Here is a 21,882-nt window from a genome sequence, read left to right on the forward strand (position 1 = left end):
TCCTGTCTGCTGACCATGACCCATGCCATGTGCCCCACAGAGAGTGTCATGTGGTTTGACTTATTTTAGATCCAAGGGAAACCAGGACACTCCAGGAAAACTTAACCACTTTTTTATTTATTGCAAGCTTTAAGCAGTTAATACAGTTGTTTAACTTTTACACGCCTTAAAAACAAGGACTATACAAGTGAAACCTTAAATATTATGCATTCTAAAGCAATTAATACAGCATAAAGCAATGCAAAAGCAATTAATAGATCTACTATAATATAATAAAGTCTAGTTCACTTGTACTTCACCCATATGCTACCTACAGTACCAGGCAGGAGGTTGTGCATTGGAACACCATGCACTGGGTCACTGGTGTGAAGGGCCTATTTCCTTCTAGTTACATCAAGCAGGATCTGTGGGTCAGTCCTACTCATTCCCTCCCATTGATTGTTCTGCCATTTTATAGTAAAGCGAGATGTGGTCATTCTAATAATATTTACCAATTGATTACGTAGTGTGTTGGACAGTGTTTCTCAATCTTTTTTTATAAACTACAGTAATTCCTCATTTAACATGTGCCTGCTTAACATGTTTTCGTGATAGCACGATTTTTTTTTTAGGGAAAGTTTTTTGAATTACATGACTGTCCCCGGAATAACTCGATTTCGCCAGCTGGCCCATGGCCGGCAGCTGTGCAGGGCTTCCCCCGCCTCCCTGCAAAGCGGCGGAGGGTTCGCCACTCGCCGCGCTGTTCCCTGCTGACTCCCCCTCGCTGGACACCTTGCACCCTCTCCTCTGCCCCCGCTTGCAGGCCGGCGGTTGGGTTTCCCCAGCTGGCCCGTTGCTGGCGGCTGCACGGGGCTTCCCTCCGCCTCCCTGCAAAGCGGCAAAGGGTTCGCCGCTCGCCACATTGTTCCCTGGCGACCCCCCCTCGCCGGACACAGTGCGGGTCCCAGCAGACCCATCACAGGGGCATACTCCCAACCCAATCCCCCTCCCTTCTCCTCCCCTTCCCTTCCCCAGAGCCAAACACCTCCCCTCCCTGCTGTAACCCAGTCCCCTTTCTCCCCCAACCTTATGTCCCGGTCCCAACAGACACCGCCGCTTGACATGCAACCCCCATCTTTTCCATTATTTTCAATGGGAAAATTGACCCCGCATAACACGTTTTCACTTAACTTGATCATTTTCTGAAACATATCTATAGTGTTAAATGAGGAATTACTCTACCTGTTAAAAAATAAATAAGTACCCACAGTATATACAGTTTTCAGACACACTAAATTTTTTCTACCGTTGCAACACATTTGTTTAAACAACTTAATCGTAGCCAGGCGGGCAATGAAATTTTTGGGTGTAAAAAGTACAAAAGTAATAAAACTCTGTAAAACTTAAAACAAAAATTCAGTTTTCTCCAAATTTCAGTTGTGTTAATGTACCCCCAAGGATACTCATACCACTGGTTGAGAAACACTGTGTAGGATATGTAATGCCCAATGCCCCAATTTGGAGTACATCCTATCCAGGATGCTGCTGCTATGTGAGTAGTTGACAGTTGTATGACTGCATTTGTAATTTTTGCTTATCAGAAACAGAAGTACCAGTCCAAGGTTGCTTGTCATGTGTTCTTGACGTGGTCTCACGTACCAGGCTTAATCTGCTTTGTTATTCAAAACATTCCTGCCTCCCACAGCTTCTCCCTTGACCTCGCCTGCGTGCTGATGTGCACCAGGCCTGGGTTTTGCTTTTTAGAGAGCCGCATTGTGGACACCATTTATTGTCAAGGCAGAGAAGTCCAAGCTCTCCTAGTCACCCATTCCCAACTTCTGACAACAGAGGCCAGAACAGGGGTGAGCAATAATTTTAGATGAGGGAGGGGGCACTTTACTAATTTTTGAAGTGGCCCCAGACTGCCCCGAAAGGGGCGGGGCCTCTGGCAGAAGAGGTGGGGCCAGAACACTTCCTGCTCCCCCTCCCACAGACCCTGATTGGCCTGCGGGTGGGGGGTGAATGTGAAGTCTTTGCCCCCCACCCCTGCCTAGAGAGAACCCCCCATTCTGAACTCAGAACTCTTCTGACTTTGGTTCCAGCCCCAGGCCCAAGCTTCCGGCTCTTTCTTACTCCTACTGGGGGGAGGGGCGCAGAGGAGGATAGGGGGGGGGTCTGGGCAGCCCCCAGGCGTGGGGGGGGGTCTGGGCATCTCTCAGGCATGGGGGAGGGGCTAGGCAGCCCCCAGGCGTGGGGGGAGGGGCTGGGCAGCCCCCAGGCGTGGGGGGAGGGGCTGGGCATCTCTCAGGCGTGGGGGGGGTCTGGGCAGCCCCCAGGCGGGGGGGCACCGTCCAGCTGTGTCCAGGGGAAGGGGGCTGGGCCTGGAGCCGGTCTAGGCCGCTGCCCGGCGGGAACTGGTCGGTCCCGGCGTGGGGGGAAGGGGCCCGAGCAGGCGCCCCCTTCCCGCCTCCCAGGCCGGGTCACTTCCGGGTGGGGGGCAGGTGTGGCGGGGGCACCGGCCGGAAGTTGCCGCGGGAGGGGGGCGTTGCGCCTGCGCGGCGGGCGGCGGCCGGGCGGGGGCGCTGCGCGGGCGGAACGCGGCGCTCGGGCCGCGCGCTTCCGGGGGGCCGCGTTCGGGGTGACACCGCCCCTCCCGGTAACGGACGCGGGCGGGCAGGAGATGGCGGCGGCCCGGCGCGGCGGCTGCTGAGGGGCCGGAGCCCGGCGCGGAGCGGCCTGAGCGGGACCCGGAGCCATGGAGGGCGGCGCGGGCGGCGGGGGCAAGCCGAGCCTGCAGCTGGTGTACCAGGCGGTGCAGGCGCTGTACCACGACCCGGACCCCAGCGGCAAGGAGCGGGCCAGCTGCTGGCTGGGCGAGCTGCAGCGATCGGTCAGCGCCGCGCCGCGCCGGGCCGGGCGGGGGGGGGCTTTGTGCGCCCCGGGCCCCAGCGCGGGGCCGGGCGGGGGCGGGGCCGGGCGCCGCGGGAGGCCTGGCGGCGGGGCTAGGCCCGGCCGCGGCCTGGAGCCGGCCGGAGGCCTCGTGCTGCCCGAGCGACGCGCCCGCCCTCCCCGGGGGGAGGCGGCTGCGGGGACGGGGGCCTCGGTGCGCGCCGCGCGGGGGGGGGCGGGAGCTGGGAGCTTGGGGGGGCACCAGTAGCCGCGGGGGGGGCAGTAGCTGGGAGCTGGGGGGGGCAGTAGCTGGGAGCTGGGGGGGCACCAGTAGCCGCGGGGGGGCAGTAGCTGGGAGCTGGGGGGGGCAGTAGCTGGGAGCTGGGGTGGCACCAGTAGCCGCGGGGGGGGCAGTAGCTGGGAGCTGGGGGGGCACCAGTAGCCGCGGGGGGGGGCAGTAGCTGGGAGCTGGGGGGGCACCGGTAGCCGCGGGGGGGGCAGTAGCTGGGAGCTTGGGGGGGCACCGGTAGCCGCGGGGGGCAGTAGCTGGGAGCTGGGGGGGCACCAGTAGCCTCGGGGGGGCAGTAGCTGGGAGCTGCGGGGGGGCACCAGTAGCCGCGGGGGGGCAGTAGCTGGGAGCTGGGGGGGGCACCAGTAGCCTCGGGGGGGCAGTAGCTGGGAGCTGCGGGGGGGCACCAGTAGCCGCGGGGGGGCAGTAGCTGGGAGCTGCGGGGGGGCACCAGTAGCCTCGGGGGGGGGGCAGTAGCTGGGAGCTGCGGGGGGGGGCAGGAGCTGGGGGGGGCACCAGTAGCCGCGGGGGGGCAGTAGCTGGGAGCTGCGGGGGGGGCACCAGTAGCCGCGGGGGGGGCAGGAGCTGGGGGGGGGCACCAGTAGCCGCGGGGGGGCAGTAGCTGGGAGCGGGGGGGGGCACCAGTAGCCGCGGGGGGGGCGGGCGCTCCGCGCTTGCCACTTGCTCTCCTGCGAGATTCCTGCCCCCGGCTCCGGTTTCCGACGCCCGCGGCCGGCCGAGTCCGAGCGCTCTCGTGTGTCGGGACCGCCCAGCCCCCGGGCGCCGAACGGGCCTTGTGGCCGCGGCCCGCGGCGGTGTCGCTCGGCAGCAAACACCCCGGAGCCGGCTCCTGCCTGATCTGTGCCTCAGCGCCAGCTCCTCGTTTGCCGTCGCCAGGCCGAGCCTCGCTCCCTTCCTGCTAGCGAGAGGCCGGGGCTTTCTCTGGCCTGAGCAGCCTGCGCTCGGATCCGGAGCCCACGGTGGCTGGGATAAGAGCAGGCGCTTCACGTTGTTGCCTTCAGGAGCCCCAAGTACACGAAAGGAAGAATCTCTTTGTTCCGGAAAGGCCTGTGCCTATTTTATCCATTTCTCTGTGTGGTCTGAAGTGACTTGGCCTGTGTAGTATCCTTTTGCCTCAACTTGCTGCCGCACTGTTGCCAGATAGGGATTTTGGCTTTGAGACAGCGTGTTCTGTGCTAATGCTCCATTTTTGTGACAGGCTGTACACTCTTTAATAACAGGAGTTAAGAACATTATGATAAAGTTTTATTCCCACAATATGTCATACCATTAGCAGCTGGAATTTCAGGAGCCGGTTACAAAAAGTTTTGCTTATTTGCAAGTTGTGCTTAAAATACAGTGTAGAACTGAAGATAGAGGGGAAAGCAAACTCATTTTTACTATGTATTGTAACAAATCATATTATTTTACAGTTGAGAGATTTTATTTTTGCATCTGTCACAATAGACAATTTTCTTTGCCCTGATAGCAAGATAGCCAGCCATGGGTGACAACATAGTACTTTAGTGTTCCACCCCAGTACTCTTCCAGTTTGGAACTCCACTGCCGCTTGGTCCTGGTGCTTCCGTGAATTGTGACAGCAGGGGGAGACTTCACTTCCTCTATTGATTGCTGTGGTGGGTTTGTCTTAATGAATTATTGCAGGGATGGACAAACTGGGCTAGTGAATGGCCCTCCTTCATCTCAGTAGGCCACGAGACTGTCCTAACCAAGATGGTCCCCGGAACAGGGTCATTTGCGAACTGCTCTTGTGTACCTAATATTTGTACAGTGTACTGACCGGACACAGAGGGAGCACATGGCTCTCAGTCAATGTGGTATGCACATAACACACACTTCCCTTCACATGCCTTTGCCTTGGGTGTGTGTCACTTTAGTAATACTAGTAGGAAAAAAAACCTGAATGGAAACCAGCAGAATCTGGCAATTCTTAGTAGGGACAATGTTATGCAGAATGTCATAGAATCCAATGAGCCACAGGTTTGGTTTACTGGAGAACAGAGCCGTCCTGTTTTTTAATGGCTTTTCTTTTTAGTTCAGTTATATCCATTTTTATGACAATACTGTACAGCCATTGCTTTGCACCTTCGATAGAGAATCTCAGTTATAAATAGGCCAGTGGATGTTCCTGAAGATATATTGATGAGACCTCTTAGCAGATGCTTTCTTCAACTTTATAATACTGAACATGGATTTTATTGTGGTCGATGCTTTTCTACTCTGACTTCCACTTGAGTCCTGTTGGTTTATAGTGTTGGTTAAAGTCTTTTATTATCTCCTGTGTCAATGTAAACTTCCTGCTTTTCTTACATTTAGATGCATAACATTTTTTTTAGTTTGTTCAAACTCTGTGCTATTATGTAATTTTCCCCTCCTATCTATTTTTCTTAGTTTAATATCTTTCTTTAATTTTAACTACGCTAGAGGGGATTTCTCCCTTGATTGGTATTGGAAAAAGGGTGGTGGCAAGTGGCAAGTTCCTCCCAGTAACTCTGGAAAATGCAACCAGATTTTGAAATAACTTTTTTTCTTTTCCCCTGTAAAACTTCAGCTTACCGCGTGAATTTCTCTAGGCTTTTTTTCTTTTAAAAATGCTTGATGGAAACCAAAAGGTCTGTTATTCCTCACAGACCATTCACAGTGAAGCATACTTCCTTAACTGGGGACAGGAAAGGCAGACTCTCCTTATTTGGCACAGGCTTTGCGAAGGCTGAAAGGAGGAAATGTCAGTGACAAATTCTTGAGTTTGCATTTTTTCTGGGATTATAGAACAACCCTTTTTCTGGGTTGCGTGATTCTTTGATCATGCTTATTTCCTCCCTTCTCCCCTTCCAAGGAATATTAGCACATGATTTCTTTCTGCAGCTTCTTGGGGTTTATCTGGGCATCTAATTTGGTAGATCTACTGGTAATTACAGGCCATCTTTAAAGGACCCGTAGTCTTAAATCATAAGTTGTGCAACTCTGATCTAATCGATAAGTTTGGAGTAATATTTCGTGGTTTCAGACTCTTCAGGGTTGTTGATGCTAGGGGGCTGCCCAGTGTTGTTGGACATTAGTCAGAAGGCTAAGTCTACTAGTTTGAAGCCAAGACAAAATGTTACCTGTCTTGTCTGCACCCAGCATGGGGTCTGGGAATGGGTTAGAATCGCAGAAATCTCTAGGTCTGGAAGGGGCCTTCAAAGGTCATCAGGTCTAGCCCTGGTGCTGAGGCAAGACCAAATCAGCCTGCACCATCTTCCAACCCCCTCTCACAGTATTTAAGAACAGTTTGGCCAATGATGATGAGTCCACGCCCTACCTTGGAAACCTAATTTAGTGCTTAACTATCCTCATAGCTAGGAAGCTTCTCCTAATAGCTGATAAATCTCTCTTGCTGTGGATGAAGGTGATGCCATCCTGCCTTCAATGGACTTTTGAAGCTCTGTGTGATCTTAGGCTATCTCCAGCTCACCTAGCTGCAAAATGGGTACCTGATCCATCTGGCAGCTGGATATGATGTCACTTCCTTCTGTGTAGTTGGCTATGAAACTGACATGCCTAATGCATCAGCCCCCTGAGCCCTTGGCTTGGGGAAGCTTTGACCTGCCTCTTTATTACAGCATATTACATATTGGAAGACGTCACCCCCTCAGTCATCCCTTTTCAAGACTAAGCGTAACCATCTCTATAACCTTTCCTCCTGGACCAGGTTTTCTAGACCTTTGATCATTTTTGTTGCTCTGCTCTGGAATTTCTCCAGTTTCTCTGCATTTTTCCTAAAGAACTGGACACAGTACTCCAGGTGTGTTCTCACCAGTGCTGACCAGAATGGGACTATTAACTCCTTGCCTTGCAGAGAACACTTCTGTTCAGAATAGTCCCCTTTTTGTCAACTGCATTGATGGTGTTGGCTCATACTTTGTGATCCATAACTTCCACCAGGTATTTTTCAGCAGTGCTATTACCTGGCCAGGTAGACCCCATTTTGTAGTCCTACATTTTGTTTCTCCCTCCTAAGTGCTCATCTTCATTGACAGGGCTCGCCAAGCGGCGGTGAGCCCCACTCGCCAGCCGTGCGGTTCAGCTTGCTGCACATGCGCGGACCGCGTTGCGCGGCTGTGCTGGCTTGTAATCTACTCGCCACTGGCGAGTAGATTACACTAATTGTCAAGCCCTGTTCATTGAATTTCATTTAGTTGATTTCAGACCAATTCTCCCATCTGTCAGTCATTTTGAAGTCTAATCCTGTTCTCCAAAGTGCTGGCAACTCCTCCCAGCTTGGTGTCATCTGTGGATTTTATAAAGATGCTCTCGGCTTCATTACCTATATCATTAAAGAAAAGAGTGAATGGTATCAGTCCCAGGACTGACTTCCTGAGTAACTCTACTAAATAAACCCTCCCATGTGGGCAGGGAGCCATTGATAGCTGCTACTCTGAGTATTTCTTTCAACCATTTTGGTGCACCCACCTTATAGTAATTTTATCTGACCCACATTTCTGCGGTTTGCTTATCAGAATGTCATGTGGGCCTGTGTTAAGTCTTACTAGTATCAAGCCATATGAGAGCGATGGCTTCCCTCATCTGTTTGGCCCAGTCTATACACTTCTAATAGCTCCTAGTCTCTTCTGGGGTCTGAAGTAGTGAGGTGATACTTTAATCCAACAGATCCGTATTCTAATTCAGTGGCAAAGAAGCTATGTTTGCAAGGAGTGAAATTTCCTTGATGTTATGTTGACCTGTTACAAAATGTTGAGTAAATCTCAAACCTCTGAAAATCCAGGAAGTGCACAGTTAAGGATGCCCCTGCAATCTTAACTCTGCTCTCTTTGAGCAGTGTCCTAATGCACCCCACTAACACTGATACCTTTTTACTCTGCCGACACCCATTGCTGAAATGTGTAAGCTCTTCACCGCCTCCTACAACCCATTCACTCACCCTCAGGCTTCCTTCTGTCCCCTGGAGCTGACAGTCCCCCATGGGAAATTGTTTAGTGACGTTCCAGGTGCAGTCACCGTGATATGGGCACCCATGTTAATTGGTGGAGGCGTTGAAATGATGCATACTGGATCCTGAAGGTACATATGCTGCTCTTCCCTTGCTCACTCATCGCAGTGGGGTACAAAATATGCATAAGCAACATGGGTTTTTACATATTTATTGCTAAAGTCCACAAAGGTTCACTCTAGAAATATCAGTGGTAAACCATAGGCATGTTCCTAGAACTACTCCCATAAGCATAATGTCGCTTCATAGAAATTCTCTCCTAGTTTTTCTCTTTATTGATGCAAGCCTATTGTGATCTTCCAGACAGCTCATCTATGCACACAAGTAGTGAACATCTTAAATACTGTTCACAATTTGGGGTCACCAAAGACTTAGTGGGTGCCATGGGAAAAAACTGACCACTAGAGACCGCTTGGAAACACATTGCAGGAATAGATCTACAGCTTGGAACAAAGAGACTCCACCTTGAAATTGGAAAGTGGCAGACTTTTTCAGGGCTCCTTGTATCTCTGGAACCCCTGACTCAAATGACCTCAAATTTGGGTCATTAACCTTACTATATGTGCCCACAAAGCATAGCACATTTCAAGAAAAGCCATGCAAGCGTGCAGACTGTAGAGCACTTAGAAACATTGTCCTTTAAATAGGCCATGTCTACTACAAACGTACATTGACTCAAGTGACATTGGCATACAGTCGCCGTGGGTAGCACTTCACTTGTGCACGAGTGTACTCGGCCCTGTGTTTTGACAGCGCATGTGCTCGCTAGGAGTGCTTGTGTAGATGCAGCTTGGTGCACCATGGGTATCCCAATGTGCAGCTCACCACCATCCAGCACATGGGTTTTTGCAAAGTTTTACCCACTGCATGATGGGGCTGAAATGAGTTGCACAGATGTGACTGGGAACATGGTGTCAGTTTCCTCTATCAGAAAGAGGTAGCGGGGGGAAGCAAAGGGGGTGCTTCAAAGCAGCAGTTTGGTGTGGAGCCTAGGGCCAGACCCCGGGCTCCATGCAGTGCTGCCACTTTGAAGTGCCATGTACAGCCCGGGCTGGCTCTGAGCTTCATGCAGCATTTCAAAGCGGCAGCGCCACACCGAGCCTGGGGTGTGCTGCTTTGAAACACTGTGGGGAGCACGGAGCCAGTGGGGGACGGCATGAGTCCCCCGCTGGCTCTGTGCTCCCCACAGCGCTTTCACCTTAGTGTAGCAACGGCCATGGGGCTGTTGCTACACTTCAAAGGCGGAGGTGCCCTATGGACTAATCGAATAGTCCAGTGGTTCTTAACCTTACTGCAGTCTGCACCCCCTTGGTTCTCAAAATATGTTCTCGCACCCCTTATTAAAAACATTGAAGTTAAACCTAAGATGCATCATAAAAATCTGGCATGTCTCGCACCCCCAGAAAGGGCATCTCGCACCGCCAGGGGGTGCATGCCCCTCCAGGTTAAGAACCACTGGAATAGTCAATGCAAATTGCATCAACTACAGGAAACTCCCGCCTTACGAGAGCCCGAGTTGCGACCCCCTGCGCTTACAGCCCTTTTTTTTGTAAGTGCAGAAGGAGCCGAAAACCCCGACTTACGTCCTTGGCCTGCATTTACGACAGCGCACGGCACCTGTCGTAAATGTGGCCTCGAGTTACGACGCCCCCGACTTGCGACACTTCCCCAAGAACTGATTGCATCGCAAGTCAGGGGCAGCCTGGATTCGATTGGCCAATTAATGTAAATTTCACATCCCTATGCTTGACTGCTGCCCTCGCTGTTCACAGCAGGGCCCTGTTCTTGGGCTCTTTGAAAGAGGGGTGCAGAAAGGACTGGAGGGGTTTTCATTGAGGAGGGTGTGCAGCGCTTTGGACAAGAGGCAACTCAGCGGCTTGCACCAGATCGATTGTCGGCCTTTTGCTACCCCCGCCCCATTCCTTGGCTTTCGTGCAGCACTGCTGCTGGTCCCTGGCGGACCCCTTTTCCTGTGTCCCCTGAGGAATCTGCTCGTTCATGGGGAGGTTTCTATGGCTGGTCTGGCGTTGTGCCTCTTCTCCCCACAGGCCTCCGAGACCCAGCATCTGGAGAGTGTTGTGTGGGCAGCTTGGCAGTTGCAGGAATTTCAGGGCTTTAAACAGGAGGGGGGCTTCCAACCTGTGACCCCTGGGCAGTGAGCTCACCCTGCTGACCAGAGGGGTCAGTGTGTGTCAGCTGCTGGAGGACAGTAGATTGACTGAGTAGTGTGGCGTGTGCACTCCCAGTGCATCAGCCTGGGCGTATCAGCCGGGCTGGGTGCTGCTCAGGAAGATGGGGTTTCTAGCTCTAGCGCTCTGATGGGTGAGCGTCTCCCATTGGCATAGTTAACTCCTCCGGGAGAAGCTGTCTGCACCAGCACTTAGCTCGGTGTAACTGTATCGCTCAGGGGTGTGGCTTGTTCACCCCCCTGAGCAATGTAGTTCTGCCGGACTAGTTCTATGGCGGAACCAGCTGTCAGTCAGTGAAATGAGACCGTGACATCGGTAGGAGACCCAATTTCAGTGTAAACGTGCGTGGGTTGGTGGATGTCGGTACAAAGCAGATTGATAACTTCACAGGCCATGGGAAAGCAGAGGGAGATGGAGGGAAAGGCCTGGATGGCGCATCCATCTCCAGCACTGGTGGCTCTGAAAGGTGCGAAATGGCCCATTCATCTCAGTATGATCTCACCTCCATGGGGTGTTCTCGCTGAGTCGAGTAAGGTAGCTCTGAGAGATGTGAGCTGCTCCATTAATCGTGGTGGGTGTTCCTGGCCCCCTCCTGAGCAGCGCTCCCTCTATTCTTTTCCCGCTGCGTGGAATACATTTTTGTATGTGCACCAAGGCATGCATGAATGTGCACCACCATTACAAATAAAACTTCGCTGTGGGTGCTCTGCTGCTCAGCTGGGCAGCATTGGAATCTGTCCTGAGCAGCTGCCCAAGGGCCCAGTTTACAGGGACCACTGGTGCTGAGTCCATGTGATGTGCATGAAGTTCGCCAGTTCTCAGTTCATCTGGAGGGGCAGGACTGCCTCAGGTCCCAACTCACATGGAGAGGGTTGGGGGGGGGAGCCTCAGACCTCCCAAAAGGGTAAACCTCTCCCCTCCCCCGAGCCTGCCTGGCTCACAGGAAGTAGGTCCAACCCCTGGATATGTACATGGGGGCAGTGAGGGGACTCAGTTCCCCCGAGAGGCAAGACCCCAGTGCAGATCTGGGCACATACATGGGAAGGGAGACTGGAGCTGTTGGGTGCTGTTGCCCCTATTTTCCTCCCCACTGGGGCAGGGGGTGTCTGGCCCATGTCCCTCTTCCCAGTGTCTTACCCCTCCACTCACTCAAACCCCAGTACCCCCTCGCCTGACCCCCAACCTCTCTCCTCTCCCTTTCCATCCCCATTATCCCTCCTCTCCTTTCTCCCCGGCCCCCCATTCTACCCCCCCATAGCACTCTCCCTCCCACAAAGCATTCACGGGTCCAATTTTTTTTCTATAAATACTCCCATTACTTTCCTCCCACAATAAAATGGCCACCCATGACTCAGATGGTAGCAGCCTCCAGCCAATTAGTCTAAAACTCCCTTCTGTCTTGTATAGGGGCTTGTGGTTAATTGGAGGGTGAGTTCACAGTCACCAGTCTCGGAGGTCTGATTCAGCCAGTCACTAGCACTTCCAGTTTAACTGGCCAGGCAGCAGAAGGAAACTGTTTTTGTGGGAGGGGGCCTATCATTTGGGAAACCCTTGATCCAACGACCCCCAATTTGGATCACTGACGCTGCCGTTTCCCCCGTAAGGCATGCCAATTTTCAGAGCAGTCCGAGTAGCTCCATAGTCAAGCTTTAAACTGTATCACCTGACAGGAATGGAAACCCTCTACCCTTTTTCTGGCTTGACACTTGCCCGCTAAGCAAAAACGGTAGATTTTTAGCCCGTTCCCAGTTTGGGTGCCACACGGAATTAGTGGGTGCTGTCCATGCCCTTGGCTGTGGGGGTGCAAGCTGTGGGATGGGGCCGGAGATGAGGTGTTTGGGTACAGGAGGGGTTTCTGGGTTGGGGGGGGCTCAGGGCTGGGACGGGGGTGTTGGGGCACAGGCTGATCTCCGGTGGCTCCCGGTCAGTGATGGAGTGGGACGGACGGACGGACAGGCAGCTGGCGCCGTGGACTGCGCTGGACCCTGGGAGAAGCCAGCCACAGGACCAGTTCCACAGGCTGCCCCCTCCCCAAGTTCTGGCTCTGCACTCCCATTGGCCGGTTCCTGCTTTGTCGCCAGGCCTTGCCAAGCTCAAATGGTCGCAGCTCATTTTGGGCTTGATTTGGAATGGGGCTGGTTTTACTTTCCTGTGAGAGTTGGCTGCTCACCTCCACCCAGGAGCCCGAACTGCTGCTGGCCGCTTCCCGCGCACAACGCAGTCCGCAGCACTGGGACAGGCAGGAAGCTGCCTTAGCGCCCCCGCTGGTCACCGTGCAGCAAGGCGACCCAGGCCGGACTCTTCGTGACCCAGTCCTGGGGTGCAACCTGTACTTTGAAAGTCAGTCTCCTGAAAGATCTGCTCTTGGAAATTAGCTTGGGAGGGTTCAAACATCAGCCAGAGAAGCGCTGAGTTTTATCAACCTGTAAGCACAAACTCAGATGCTTCTGGGGGAGAGCTGCATTAAACAGACAGCTGTACCCCAGAGGGCTGTAGCAGTGGGTGGGCCCAACCTGGTAGTCAGGGTACAGCACAAGCAGATGGTGGCATTAGGGAGGTGTTTGAATTGTGTTGAATGAGGCTCATTCAGGCTTTGGGGCAAAATGGGAAAATGTCCGTGTGGGCATGCGTGACGAAATCCAGCTGAGCGATCACTTGGAGAGCTGCTTTCTATCAAGATGACTTACTGAGTATTGGGACCGGAAATTCACGAGGGCTGCACCACTACGCTAAAGATAACAGCATCAGCCAGCTGGCTGCTTTGTTGCACTCTAGGCTGTGTTCCATCTGCCCCCTAGTTTGCAGAATTTCTCATCAAGAAATGCAGGCCAGTGCTGTGATTCTCCTGCTCGGGACTTCTCCTTCATCATCTGGTCCCATCCCTCTTGTACATTTGTGATTTGGGTTCCTGCCTCGTTCTGATTGGTCGTGATTCAAACGGGCGTTTATCTGGGCTTGCCAGGTTGCCTTGTGTAATACATTTAGGCTACGTCTAGACTGCAAGCCTCTTTTAGACTACAGCCAGTACTTTCGATAAGCAAGCCACTTTTTCGAAAGAGAGCACCAAGGCAGTCTGGATGCGCTTTCGAGAAAGCACAGTTTGCATTCCATAGCCCCCTTTTTCGAAAGAGCGCTTTTGAAAAAAGACATTCTTCCTCGTAAAACAAGGTTTTCCCCGGTCGAAAAAACTGCCGTGTTCTTTCGATTTACTTTTGAAAGAGCACGGCAGCAGTCTAGACGCAGGGGAAGTTTTTTTTTTTTTTTAAAGGCCACTTTTTTCGAAAAAACCCTGTAGTCTAGACACACCCTTAGTGGATCACAGGTTTCATTTTTAGCCTTTGTTGTTTTGAGTTCCTTCTCTTGCTTAATTTATGGCTCTTTAACGATTCCCTCTCCACAACTCCCCGCTTCAGTCATTGCCACTAGAAACCCATTGAATGACTGAACATTCAATTTCTGTAGGAAATGACTGCTCAGACAGCGGTGCAGAGAACTTGTCGAGCAAGATGGTTGATCCTACTTCAGAGGATCCCATTTTGGTTTGTAGTAGGGAAGTTAAATTTTGATTAATCCGCTAATCAAGTAGTCGATAGAATTTCCATCGACTAGTCGATAAGGGGGGGCGCACTCGCTGTCCCTCTGTGCCTCTCCCTTTGAAACGTACAGGAGCCGCCCACAGCTCCTGTATATTTTCAAGGGAGAGGCCCAGTGTGTTCTCGCTGCCTCTCCCTTTGAAATGCACAAGAGTCACCCGCAGCTCTTGTACGATTTAAAGGAGCATCAGTCGGGCCGGTGTGAGCGGGACTGCTTGAATCCCCACTTGCGCCATATCCCCTCTGCCTCCACAGAGACAGTGCTGGGGTAATCAGCTTTTAAGCCAGCTCCCCTCGCTTGCTGCCTCTCTACCTGACAGTCGCTTACATCTCTAGTTTGTAGAATAATAACTCTGCTCTCATCTCAGGCGAGCTCTTGTGTCTTTGGTTTCAGAAATCTTCTTCCAACTTTGGACCATGCTCTCTGTTTCATGTGTTGTAGTACAGATGTTTCCCTTCAAAACTTAGCCCATCTCTAGGTTAACACTCTTGGTGGCCCTCTTGCTTTCTATTATTGTGTAACAGGGTTGAGTCTTTCAGAGCAATCGTGCTCATGCACCTCTAATGGAAAGATTTTGGTAAGAAGTACCCAAGCTGTCCCTCACAACACTGAAGGTCTATTACCAATTTTAGAGGTGAACTTTGTAGCTACACCTGGTTTGCTCTGACATGCGACTTGTCCAGCTCGCAGAGGGAATCTTGCTGCTTTAGGCCTTGTTTGCATTGGCACGTTTTGTTGCCAAAACCTGCCTTTGGCGACAAAAGAGCATTTACAACTAAAATGCAACTTTTGCCGGGGTGGGGGAAACACTCAGTTTTGGCAACCGAAAACTGCAAGGTCTTTGAGAGTCTTTTGACTCTGCCCCTCCCTCTATTGTTGACACAGAGCCAGTGTGGATTCTGCTGTTTTTGTTGCAAAAACTAGCTTCAGCTAGTATCCCCCAATGCCTGCCCTAAGGGCTGTGCTCAGGGTTTTGTGATCTCTGCTGCCCTGCAGGCATGCGCCCCTCCCCTTTCAAAGCTCCAGGAAGTATCTGACAGCTGAGTGAGCTGCTCCCTTTGGGGAACAAATAAAAAGAACAGCTCATCGGAATGCTCCTGTTCTGCTCTGCTAAGACAGCAGGCAGGCTGCTGCTGCCGCCGGGGGAGGGCTGGAGAGACTGCTGTGCTGCTTTGACATTCCTCCGCATGGAGCGCTCCCTGAGGAGGCTGTGGGAGAACTCGAAGGGAATCCCAAGAAGAGCAGGGATCCGTCCTCCCTTCCTACCACACTGCGCTGTGGGCTGCTTACCAACGCTGCTTTGCTCTGTCAACAGGGGAGCCAGCAATGCACCCATGGATTGTCGACAGTGGGAGGCAGGAAAAACAGCTTGACCGGTTTTCACTTTTGCGCCTCGACCACACTTCTGTTGCCAAACCTTCCCCATGTCGACAGAGCCTTAGTCTTCATTGCCTCAGTGTTCAAAGGGAAATCCGAATGCCTGCTCGAAGGGAAGGAGTGTTGAAAAGTTAATTAACCCTCTTTTAACCATAGTAATAGGACCTCCTCTGCCTGCCAGTTTGTGGTTTGAGGAATATTATGCCACACTCTTCGGAATCACCAGCCAAACTTCCAAGTGCTTGATGGACGTGAACGAATTCAATCTGATACTAGCCCCATGAAGTCAAGGACAGCCCTGCAGTGCTGGCCCCAGTACTGGGGGAGAGGGTACCCAGCCCTCTATGTAGGGCAGTGGTCACCAACCAGTCGATCAGGATCTACTGGTCGATCTTGGAGCCTCTGACGGGTGATCTTGACTGGTTTGGCTAAGAGGCTATCAAATGCTGGCACGTCAGCTGCCCCTCCCCCCACTTTTCCGTGGAGCTGTCCGTCCTCCCCTGCTTGTTGTGCAGGTCAGAGAAAGGAGAGGAGGGGGGGCGTTGAAGTCAGTGTGACCACTCTCCTCCCCCCCCCCCCGTGAAGTCTATCCCCACAGAACGGAGGGGGGCACAACATGTCTTGGGATGGAGGGAGTTTGCTGGATACTTTTGGGAGTGGTGCAGGGCCAGAGCAGGAGTAAGCCTGCCTTAGTCCCACTGCACCACCACCCAAGAACCACGTGTGGTAAGCAGTGCCCAGGTGGAGCCTGCATCTTGAATCCCTGCCCCAGTCATAAACCCCCTCCTGGACCCCAAACCGCAATCATAGCCTTGAGCCCCTCCTAGACCCAGACTCCCTTACAGAGCCTGTACCCTGAACCCCCTCCTGCACCCCAGCCCCAGACTCAGCTCAGACACTAAATCCTTTCGCACAAGACCAGAACCTGCACCCCTGCGTGATGAAAGGGAGGAAGGATGGGGGAGGAAGGGAGCTGGGGTGGGGCCTTGAAGAAGGGGTATAAAGGAAGCAGAGCACGGGTATTTGGGTTTGAGGTAGATCCTGGATTGCAGTTAAATTGAAAAAAGTGATCTTGTGCTTGAAAAGGTTGGAGACCCCTGATGTAGGGGCATAGCTCCCAGCAATGGGAGCCTGCTTACACTGGTGCCTTGCAGCACTGTAACTGGATCTGTTGGGCCGGTGTGTGTGTTTCACACCTCTGAGCACGTTGGTTACAGTGCAGTAACTTGCCAGTGGAGACTACAGATGTGAGGCTGCAGACTCCTAGCCCGTGGGTCTGGAATAGCCCTCCGCCCTTGCTGAGCAGTGGGTCTGCTCCCTGGTAACGGTTAACTGTTAAGGGTGATGCTTACTGGGTAATCCAGTTATCTGTTCACATCCTTAGTGTAGACAAGCCCTCAGACACAGACTACATGATTTGCTCAGTCACGGGAGGTCAGTGGTGGAGTTGGACTAGATCTAATGAACTTCCTTCTCAGAGACAGTGGGTGGAAGTTTTAACTAACTAGCTCTGGACTCTCTGGGTTGGGGTTTGGTTGTGTTTATGCAAGGGATTACTGCTGTTAAACAATGACTGGCAGATTATGTGCACTCAGCTCAGATCAGGATGTGTTGTAAAAGGGGGGTTAGTCAATTTCACTGGCGCTGACGGTTTCACAACCGGGTAGCAGTGAGTCATATGGTGACAAAACACTTTGAAATGGAGGATTCCTCTCGCATGGGTTGCGGAGTGTAATAGGAGGATTTAGAACATGCCAGTTAAAAGCTGGCTGAGCCGTGGATGGCTGCAGAACATTCAAGGCAGTGGGCAGCTTTCGGAAATACCAGTATAAAAATCCTCCCCTCCCTCTCTTGAACAATGCACCTGAGATTAGGTGGTTAGATGCCAAATGCTCCTCCTCCATCTCCAAACGAAATGCAATTGTTGAAGCTCTTCCAGCAGTCCTGTTCAGAGTTCACCTGCCTTCCATCAGGCTGCAGTGATCTTCCAGGAACCAAAAGCTTGTTTTCCCACACCCAAGCCATTTTTTTTTCAGGTGACAAATCTGAGGAACTGCTCCACATTGAGGTGTTAGCAGGCGTTTTGGAATACAAGGAATTAAACAGTCAGAACTCGCCAGGGCCAGATGGTTTTCACCAAAGAGTTTTGAAAGAGTTCAAATATGAAATTGCACAACTACTACTGTGGTTTTTAACCTGTGGCTTTAAAAAGGCTCAGGAAGCGATCCTGGCAGTTACAGGCCAGGAAGCCTGAATTCGATACCAAGCCAATTGGCTGAAACAATAGTAGAGAACAGAATTCTCAGACACGGATGAACATGGTAAGGTTGTGGAAGAGTCGGCATGGCATTTGTAAAGGGGAATCATGTCTCTCCAAATCCACAGGTTGAACCTCTCTAATCTAGCACCATACATGGTCTGGCATGATGCTAGTTAGCCAGATGTCCACTTACCAAGGGAGTGGCCAAGTTTCCTGCAGGCACATAAAGTTTGTCTACAACTACCAAAACTGGCTCTGTGTTCTGTGCTGTGGTTTAGCTCTAACGTACCCTAAATATCTAAGAGCCCAGGAAGCAGTGGGAGTGTTGGTAACGCTGCTAAGTAATATTGACGTCCTGTGGTTTGGCAAATTCTCTGGCTTGGTACCGGTCAGGTCTCAAGTGTGCCAGACAAGAGGTTCAACTTTTGGACAAGAATTCACTGAGGATGTCAGCGACCCACGGACAAGGAGAATCCAGTGGATATAGCGTACTTGAAGTTTCTGAAATGTGTTGACAAAAATCTCTTATCAGAGGCTCTTGAGCAAATTAAGCTGTTGGATAAGAGGAAGAGTCCTCTCATGGATCAATAGCTGGTTAACAATTGGAAGCAAAGTGTAGGAATAAATTGAGTTTCACAGTGGAGAGAGTTAAATCGTGGGGTGTCCTAGGGATGTTAAATACATGTATTCAGGTGAACGTGTAACTGCTGAATTTTTCATCTGTTTAATCTTTGTAATCTGTACAGGGACCAGTGCTATTTAACGCAGTCGTAAATAATCTGGAAGAAGGGGTCTGTAGTAAAGTGTGGAGACAGTTTGGATGTGTCCACACTGCAGTTATAAATCTGCAGCTGGATTGTGCTAAGTAATGCAGGCTCAGGCTGTGTGCCTAACTACACTGTAGTACAGGGCTACTCAACTTTGGAAGCCCCGCGGGCCACGACGATACTCGCAGCACTTGCCGAGGGCTGCACCTTAAGGGTGGTTGCATAGACATGCAAATATATGTGTATCTATGCAAATAGCTTCTTTCACACGGGCAGGCATGAATACAAAGGTTAAGGCAAGACTGCACAACACACAGGCCCATTTAAGTCAATTCTGCTGATATTAATAAAATGCAATAGTTCCCCGATTTCCACCCGTAGGACAGCACTTTTCATGAGCAATGAGAGTCCAGGAATTGAACTACTAAAATGCATCTCAGCAGAAGACCATTATATTGACTGTTTTTTTTGTTTTGGCTTCACAATTTTAACACATCAAACAAAAACTGCTTCGGCTTAGAAAGAAAATGGTATCCCGGTGTTTTGGGTGTTTCACTTGAAGCGTCAGGTTGTGCGTTGCGGTGATTTTACTGTAAAAGGAAAAGTTTCCAAGCCAGAACTCCAGCTGGCGGCGGGTGGGGAGCTGGGCGAGTCAGGCTGGACATGAGAGGCATAAAAGGCCAGGTGCCCGGGAGCCCCGTCCTGGATTCCCAGCAGTGCTGACGTCCCCACGCAGGAGTCTGTTGCTCCGTGCGGGACGGAAGCAGGGCTGCCCAGCCACAGCGCCAGACCAAACATGGCCAGTGTGAGCCAGTCGGCACTTCTCAGGCTCTGCCCACAAGGCTAAGCAGCCAGTGCCTCTCACAGTGCCCCAGCGCTCCTGACACCTCCTCCCCACTGGGGGCTAGAAACACCGACACCCTGTACCCGTCTGTGCCAGTCCATCCGTCCACATGCATCTTTCAATGCTCATCCCGCCTGGGAGACACTGTTGTGGAGTGTGTTCCCAGTGGAGCCCGTGTTCAAAGGATCCCGGCCGCGTGTTGAGCCCCATGTAAACCCAAACCGCCCCGCGTGCCACAAACGAACAGGCCACGTGTTGAGTAGCCCTGCTGTAGACATTTGGGATTAGGCTGTAGCACGGGCTGTAGGACCTTTCAAGATAGGAGGGTCCCAGACGAGCCTGATCCCAAACACTTGTCCTGCAATGAAACAGCCCAACAGCCTGAGCCAGCTGGCTTGGTGCAGCCACAGGAGTCTAATTACAATGTACGCATACTGTCTAGAATTACTCCAGATAGTTAAATCGAAAGCAGATTGCAAAGACGTACAGAGAGATCTAAAGGAACTGGGTGCCTGGACAACACAATGGCAGATGAAACTCAGTGTTGATAGATGCAAAGTAATACACGTTGAAAATGGTGATCCCGACTATATGTACAAAATGATGGGGCCTGAATTAGCTGGTATCACTCAAAAAGATTTTGCAGTCATTGCGGCTAAGTGTTTTTAGTTTGGGGTGGAGGGGTGGCACTGCGAGGCTTGCTGTGTGAAAGGGGTCCCCAGTACAAAAGTTTGGGAACCACTGGGTTAGGTAACAGAAAATGTGCCACAGTAAGAATCCGTGTTATGCCTGCACCTTGAAGACGCATGCAGTTCTTGTCATCCCATTTCAAAAAGTTGTATTGGAGTTGGAAAGAGTGCAGAATGGGTAACAGAAATGACTAAGTGTCTGGAACAGCTAGGAGGTCTAAAACTAATAAAAGAAAGTTCTTCTTCACACAGCGCATAGTCAACCTGTGGAACTCCTTGCCAGAGGAGGCTGTGAAGGCTAGGACTATAATAGAGTTTAAAGAGAAGCTAGATAATTTCGTGGAGGTTAGGTCTATAAAAGGCTATTAGCCAGGGGATAGAAATGGTGTCCCTGGCCTCTGTTTGTCACAGGCTGGAGATGGATGGCAGGAGACAAATCGCTTGATCATTGTCTTCGGTCCACCCTCTCTGGGGCACCTGGCGCTGGCCACTGTCGGCAGACAGGCTACTGGGCTAGATGGACCTTTGGTCTGACCCAGTACGGCCGTTCTTACGTTCATAAGAACATAAGAATGGGCATACTGGGTCAGACCAAAGGTCCATCCAGCCCAGTATCCTGTCTGCCGACAGTGGCCAATGCCAGGTGTCCCAGAGGGAGTGAACTGAACAGGTTCAAGCGATCTCCTGCCATCCATCTCCACCCTCTGACAAACAGAAGCTAGGGACACCATTTCTATCCCCTGGCTAATAGCCTTTTATGGACCTAACCTCCACGAAATTATCTAGCTTCTCTTTAAACTCTGTGCTAGTCCTAGCCTTCACAGCCTCCTCTGGCAAGGAGTTCCACAGGTTGACTATGCGCTGTGTGAAGAACTTTTTTATTAGTTTTAAACCTGCTGCCCATTAGTTTCATTTGGTGGCCCCTAGTTCTTGTATTATGGAAACAAGTAAATAACTTTTCCTTATTCTCTTCCATGCAAGGACATACTACAAAGACTGGGGTTGCTCATCTATTGGAGGGGTATGACCATCTATAAAATCATGAACGGTATAGAGTGAGTAAAGAAGTGTTGTTTACCCCTCCCCGTAACGCAAACTAGAAGTGGCCGAGTCGGGGTTACTAGGCAGCAGGTTGAAAATCAAAGGAAGCTGACCCAGTATGGCCATTCTTATGTTTTCACCCTTCCCACTGGGTTGGATTTTGTTATATAAACTCTTAGTCAGGGTGGCAGACAGCACTGAAACGCAAGGCTGACTTTGTAGAAAGGGGCAGCATCTCATTACTTTATTTCAAGAAAAATGTGGAGAAATTGGAGGAGGTCTAGAGAAGAGCAACAAAAATGCTGAAAGGTCTAGAAGACGAGAGCTGTGAGGGAAGACTGACGGAATTGGCCTTGTTTAGTTTGGAAAAGAGAAGACTGAGGGGGGACATGGGAGCAGCTTTGAAATATCTAAACGGGGGTCACAAGGAGGATGGAGAAAATTGTTCTCCTTGGCCTCTGAGGACGGGACAAGAAGCAAGGGGCTTAAACTGCAGCCAGGGGGGTTTAGGTTGGACATTAGGAAAAACTTCCTGCCTGTCAGAGTGATTAAACACTGGAGTAAATTGCCCAGGGGGATTGTGGAATCTCCATCACTGGAAATATTTAAGAGCGGGTTAGACAGACACCTGTCAGGGAGGATCTAGCGGTGCTTGGTGCTGCCCTGAGGGCAGGGGACTGGACTCGAGGTCCCTTCCAGTTCGAAGATTTTACTGCCCATTAGCAGCTAGATGGTACTTTCCACCCCGGAGCTCAAAGCGTTTGAATCTGAGAGGAATAAGTTGTATTGCCTGAGGTTCTGCAGCGCGGGAACAGCAGAGGCGGGGATCGAACCCTGACTCCTAGTGTACGACTTTAGACACTGGACTATTAGGGCTTTGTGGGAGGAACTCCCAGAAGGAGGGGAAAAAACGGGAAATCTTTACAATCTCCCCTACTCACCTCACTCCCTTT

The 21,882-nt window shown here is 51.5% G+C and overlaps 1 protein-coding gene across 1 annotated transcript in view; it reads left to right on the plus strand.

The window, feature by feature from the left end:
- The first annotated feature begins 2,560 nt into the window (after nucleotides 1-2,560).
- TNPO3 (transportin 3) overlaps nucleotides 2,561-21,882 on the plus strand; it is a 75,337-nt gene continuing 56,015 nt past the window's right edge. Inside the window, 1 exon segment of the mRNA XM_075924792.1 lies at nucleotides 2,561-2,869. Within this exon segment, the coding sequence (XP_075780907.1) occupies nucleotides 2,735-2,869 (135 nt within the window). The 5' untranslated portion in view covers nucleotides 2,561-2,734.

This window comes from Pelodiscus sinensis, chromosome 1, assembly GCF_049634645.1.
Source record: "Pelodiscus sinensis isolate JC-2024 chromosome 1, ASM4963464v1, whole genome shotgun sequence".
NCBI classification, from domain to species: domain Eukaryota; kingdom Metazoa; phylum Chordata; order Testudines; family Trionychidae; genus Pelodiscus; species Pelodiscus sinensis.